Below are 6,000 nucleotides of genomic sequence, written 5' to 3'. Positions count from 1 at the left end.
TTTTGAAAAATACACCTTTCTTGTAGTCCTCCTCCTGCTACGCGTGATAGTACCTTGCTACTATTGTTCCACTCTGGTGTGTCTTGATAACTCACTTGACTTCATAGCTCATTTATTACCTATGAAATTGATATATTCTTGGTCCTAGAGTCCCTCTGAAATGCCTAGTTTGGTTTCTTTCCTTTAATGCACCCTAACTGAGAAATAGTCCTGAATTCAGTTTTAGATGTGTATATTCCCTGTTTTAAACAAGGAAACTCAGAAACAAGTGGGTGTAAATAAATTCCCATAAGAATAAAAGTTAAACAATTTCTAGGAGTCAATAGATCAAAAGTGTCTTATACTTTCATGTTTGGTCATCTGTTTACTTGCAATATGGGAGCTGGGACTAGGATTACGGAGGCTTGCAAAACTCCCTACCACCGAACTAATTACATTCTATTTTGTTAGCAGAATGTTTTGGGGGAAACATAACTACCCAATGGAAGAAATAATAGATAACAATTTGTGTGGTACTTGGTAATCCCCTAGCCTCTACAGTGACTATACTTCATATGTATCACCAAATTCCTAACCCACAGCACAAGGATGTCTTATTTCCCTCATGACTTTGAGTCCACGAAGTCCTGCAGATGACATAACTCAAAGATGCTCACATAGTAAGTAGTGTTACATTTATCAAAAATACCTAATACGTGTGTGTGTGTGTGTGTGTGTGTGTGTGTGCTGTGTAAATGTTGCTAAATACATTAAGTTTAGGGAATGACAAGCACCACATTATGTTCAGTAAGGATGTAATGTTTTTTAAATATTTATGATGCATGGTTGAGTATAGTGCATGAGAGCCTGCAGGTGTGGAAGACTATAGTGCTTCTCTTAATTAATGTAGCCCTTAAAACATAGACCTACAGGTAGGTAAGAATCCATGGCGATTAAGCAATTTGTCTCAGGTTTCTTAAGCTAGACAGGAACTTGGGAAATTTAGTTCTGAAAACCCTACTTTCAGCTACTGTACAATAGTTTTCACAGAAATGAATACCCTAGACCCTAGACATGTTCTCTCATGGTCTTGAAGGATCACTACTAGGCAGAAGTGTTGGTAAAGCATTGCACTCCCCCTGAGTGTACTCTTAAAGCAAAAAAAAAAAAAAGTCCAAAATGATTTTTGAGTTTTTAATGCACAAAACAGCCCAGAAACATAACAAGCATCGACTCATTAACAATGAAGCATGATATCAAGGAGGCCCCGACCCACATAGTAAATAGGAATATAGTGTAAATAGGCATGGAGGGAAGTGAACACTTTAGGATTAAATTCAAACCCTAAAGTTGAATACAACATTCATATATGGCTTATCTTGCATCAATATTTTCATAACGAAGCTTATGATATCTATACATATCGGCAAGATGTTTCTGACTCAACAAAAATGCTGAAGAGGTAGTTTTACCAACGCAAGGTGAGGAGAAGGCTTTACCTTGCTTTGGGGTTTCCTCAAAACTCTACAATTTATTTTGTCCTAATTTTCTCCTGGCTCAGCCAAGAAGGCAATGCATTTAGAGCCCGCCAATTCATAAATCTAAGGACCAACTGGCCCCAAGGGGACAATAACATTTTGAAATCACGGCTTTGTAAGTCAGCTGGGAAGCTCCCATTGGGTTCTCTGTTCTAACGTGATAGATTCTGGCTCAACAGAGAAATGTGAGATGTGACACTCAGTTAGGGGAATCCATCCTATTTTCTCCTTCATTTTCTGGGTGGTTTCATGATAGCAGCTTCCCCAGTGACCCAAGACTATTGCCAGGTGACCTATCATTGAAAGCCATGATTTATTTTAAGTTCGAAAAAATAAAATTGGAAATTATGTAATAAATACAAGTAACTGCGCACAAGTCTTCTTGTTTCTAGCTGTATTTCGTAAGTCATCAATGTTTGGACTCACAAGGAGTTTGGCTTCTGATGGCCAGATACTGCATGCTGCTTAGTGTGTGTGTGTGTGTGTGTGTGTGTGTGTGTGTGTGTGTGTGTGTGTGTTACACAAACTGGGGAAGTTCTATTAGCATTGAAACTCTGGCTTCACTCATTTGACTCTATATACAAACTAGCTTATCCTATTCTTACAGCTAGAAACAGTACCCACCCCACCCCCGCCAAAAATAATACAAACAGAAGAAAACAAGAGGCAACAAAACACTTGTCAATTTTCAAAACTAGAACAGCCATGTACCAGACCATGGCTAAGAACCACTAGAAACAAAATGACATCTTATCAATCCGGTATGACTTGTTACACACAGAAAGCATAAATATACAGTAAGGAACTTTGTATGCAGCTCAGCAGAACCTGTACATGTGAGCACTAGGATGAAAGATAGCAGGAATTTCCACAGCATACCCCTAGCTAGAATGCAGTCTCATCGCAGGACCATTTGAAGGTCTCTGATGCAAGAACACCATGAGGTGACACTGAGCATTATTTCCACACACACTTGTCTTTGACAATACACAATGTGAGAACTAAAAGTCACAATTGAGCAGTGCTTAATATTTTCTTCCATGAAAGCAGGCACGGGTGCATTCTCCGGTGGCGATCTATAGCCTCATGCCTCCTGCAGGTCCACCATGCCAGGGACAGGTTCTAATGACACACTGTGCTCATCACACAAGTGCACATGCATCAGCTCCCACTCAGCTCAACAGGCTCCTGCTACCACAGGCTCCAGATTCAAATCAAAGCATAAATAACCCAGAGTACATGCTTGGGCACTTCCCTTTGCAATGTTGCTGAAAATGGATACTGGTCAGAGCAGCGGGAATGCTGGCCACCAGTGTGGATCAGAGAGTAGCTTTGTGCACTTTTGCAATGGAAATAACAAAAACAAACCAAAACAAAACCACTCAAAATGCCCCAGCTATTTCGTGTATTTTATTGGTTTGCTCTGTCTGTAGAGAGGAAGACACTGTGCTGCTCCTGGGCTCTTTCAATCAGCTTCCTTCTCTTCTTCTTGTTTCTCTTCTCCTTTGCCTTTGGTGCTCTCTTCCCTAGGATGGATAAGGATATAGTGAAAATAGAGGATGTTAGAAAAGTCTCTTTCTCAAGAAAAGAAAACACAAACCATTACAGATTTTGTACGAAGCCCATCTGGAAAACATCACCTATGGAAAAGGCAGCCTCAAAGGGAAAATTGTTCACATTAATTTTGATGAAATAATAATAATTTCCTAAATTGGATCTGCTGTCCAGAACAGGGACGGATCTTCTTGTTACAAGGAACTGGCATATTTTTTTAAAAACTTCCCAGAGGCTAAATCAGTCTTTCAAATATCATTCTGCCATAGAAATTCCATTTATACACTCCCGTTTCTAACAACGCTACCTTTTACCAGCCATCTTTGTATCTTTCTGCGGCTCAACATGTCTGTTGGTCAAAAGAAAATAAATTTCTCTCGATTGTGAATATACCAGAGGTTTCAAACTCCCCTCTTTAGGTGCATGGAGTTTTGATTTTAATACCATTCACACCAGGTTCTCTACAGAACAATGCATAAGACAATTAACTGTGCATATTTTTTTCATTTTCTATACAAAACACAAGTGCATAAGAGACCATTCGTTATGTGTTTCATCAGTTCCTGTGCAGATTGCCTGGACAGGTCATTCTTGTTAACACTGAGATGGCTCAGTTGTTCTGGCAAGTGGGTGATATGTATTTTATTATCAGAAAATCACACCAAGCTCTTCTGTTTCTCCTCCTTTGCCTTAGCCACTCGGAAGCCTGGACCACAAACTAAATAGTTGAGGATTTCCTCCATCAGGGGTTATTGGAAACAAGATCTCTACCACTGCCATTTTTACTTCTTCCATCTTCTGATTGTGATCTGCATTTCACCTTAGAAGAAATTAATATTTCATTGCATACATGTATGCATAGGATTATGAAATAAAGAAACAATAAAGAGAAGGCACTTGGGTTTGGTTCATTATTTTATATTACAAGCATACAGAAATATGTATTTTTTTAAAAGGGGGGGCCTGTATCATCACTACGCACCTTCAGCACAGAAAGACTACTCTAGAAAAAAATTTCTGGTTATCTGGTTATCCAGTTATCAACTGTCCTTCTGCTGCCTTCTGTGCTTCCGATTTTATGCAAGACACAGGTCCTGCTCTTATAGAGTGGAGCTATCAGATACCAAAACGATCAGCATGGATGGGACATGGAAGTCAGCCTCCAGTCGGTACACTTCAATCTTCCTACACATATGAAATTCAATTCCCTAGCCCTTTTTATTACAGCCTAGAACCAGAGAAGGTAGCTGATGTAAAGTTAACGAGGTGGGGCTGCAGAGGTGGCTCAGTGGTAAAGAGAACTTGCTGCTCTCACAGAAGACTTGGGTCCAGCACCTACGGTGGCTCAAAACCATCTTTAACTCAAGTTCCAAGTGATATGAGCCTTTTTAAAATGACCTCTATAGACACTATGTAACTACATGGTATGCATTCAAATGGGAAAAACACTCACACATGTAAAATAAATCTTTAAAAATGAAAATAAGAGATGAAGGAGACTTTTTTTTCCCTAAGGAAACAACAAAAAAGAAGACTTGAGTTTCCCAAGTTAAAGGAAGCATTTCTCATTTCTTCACTTTTTGATTAGATGGTAACTGTTAGGGTTGAGGAAGGGAAATGGTGTTACGACTCAATGCCCCGGCAAAGTGACAGGAAAACAGTTAGCATTCAACAAATGGTGCCAGAGTAAAAAAAAATATCACAAGGAATATGATAAACTTATTTTATTAGACACTACATTAAAATAATGAGAACATGATCATGCCCCCATATTAAATTATAAAGGTCCTTGAAGTTAACTTCTGGTTCTCATTAAGTTTTGGCATTAATGTTATAATGGCATTTTGCCATCTTTAAACATAGTTAATCCTACCCAATGAAACCCTAGTCCAAGCCATCATTAATCCAAGCAGCTGTGAACTTATAACTATGTAGAGGTCCATTATCTCTAATGATGACACGCCTGATGAGTACAAAGAAGTACTTAAGGGAAAACAGCATGTTTAAATAGAAGTGTCAATTACAAAGTTTTACAAAGATTTCTGAGTTCTACGTGTTCCCCAAATAAACAAGTATCTTAAATTCAAAACAATCATTACTGAGTATATTTTTAAAATTCATTTGGTTTACAAGGAGAGCTTAAGGGGTTGTGTGTGTGCGAGGGAGGTGGGGAGCATGTATGAATCTCCCTGGGAAGGGGAAAGAGAATAGACATCATGAGTGGACAGGGCGTGTGAGGGATGGAAACAGGATAGATTAAGTGGGAAGGAGAAAGTCCTAGGACAGACAACTGGAACTGGGGGATCACCTTGAGGGTGAACTAAAAACCTAGTACAATGAAAACTCCCTGGAATCTATAAGGGTGTCCCTAGCTAAGACTCCCTACCAATGAAGGATACAAGTCTGGACTGGCCATCTCCTGTAACCAAGCATAGCTTCCAGAAGGGAAATTTGGGCACAAACCCAGTGTTTGAACTGCAATTTGTCCTGGAGTAAACGTGGCACAGAACTTGTTGGAGTGCCCAACCAATGACTGGTCCAGCTTGACACCTGTGCCATGAGAGGGATCCCACCCCAGATGCTGCCTGGAGGGCCAGAAGTCAGAGAGTCTGAATACCCGAGAGACCTAGAGACCTAGGATAGAACCAAATATGACTAACAAAATAAATAAATATATAAATACAATAAAAAGTAAATAAAATGATTCATAATGATATTCTGTTATGCTCATAGTCAGGAGCCTAGCATAAGCATCATCTAAGAGCCTTCATCCAGAAACTGATGGAAATAGCTGCAGAGACCTACAGCCAAATATTAGTGGAGCTCAGGGAATCCTGCAGAAAAGAAAGATTGATTGTAGAGGTCAAGTACATCACAAGAAAATCCATAGAATCTGGTTCACGCAGACTGAACCACTAGCCAGGGAGCT

At 39.5% G+C, this 6,000-nt stretch overlaps 1 protein-coding gene across 3 annotated transcripts in view; it reads right to left on the bottom strand.

The window, feature by feature from the left end:
* Nucleotides 1–1,161: 1,161 nt before the first annotated feature.
* The window catches only part of RSPO2 (R-spondin 2), a 144,482-nt gene continuing 139,643 nt past the window's right edge, over nt 1,162–6,000 (bottom strand). For all 3 annotated transcript variants that reach the window (XM_084751239.1, XM_084751237.1, XM_084751238.1), the window contains exon 6: nt 1,162–3,043. In XM_084751239.1, coding sequence (XP_084607365.1) covers nt 2,928–3,043 — 116 coding nt within the window. In that variant the 3' untranslated portion in view covers nt 1,162–2,927. The remainder of the gene's footprint in view (nt 3,044–6,000) is intronic.

The sequence above is a fragment of the Acomys minous genome (genome assembly GCF_964271855.1).
Source record: "Acomys minous genome assembly, chromosome: 12".
Lineage (NCBI taxonomy): Eukaryota > Metazoa > Chordata > Mammalia > Rodentia > Muridae > Acomys > Acomys minous.
Note: the sequence above shows the minus strand (reverse complement) of the source record. Positions and strands in the feature narration are given on the sequence as shown.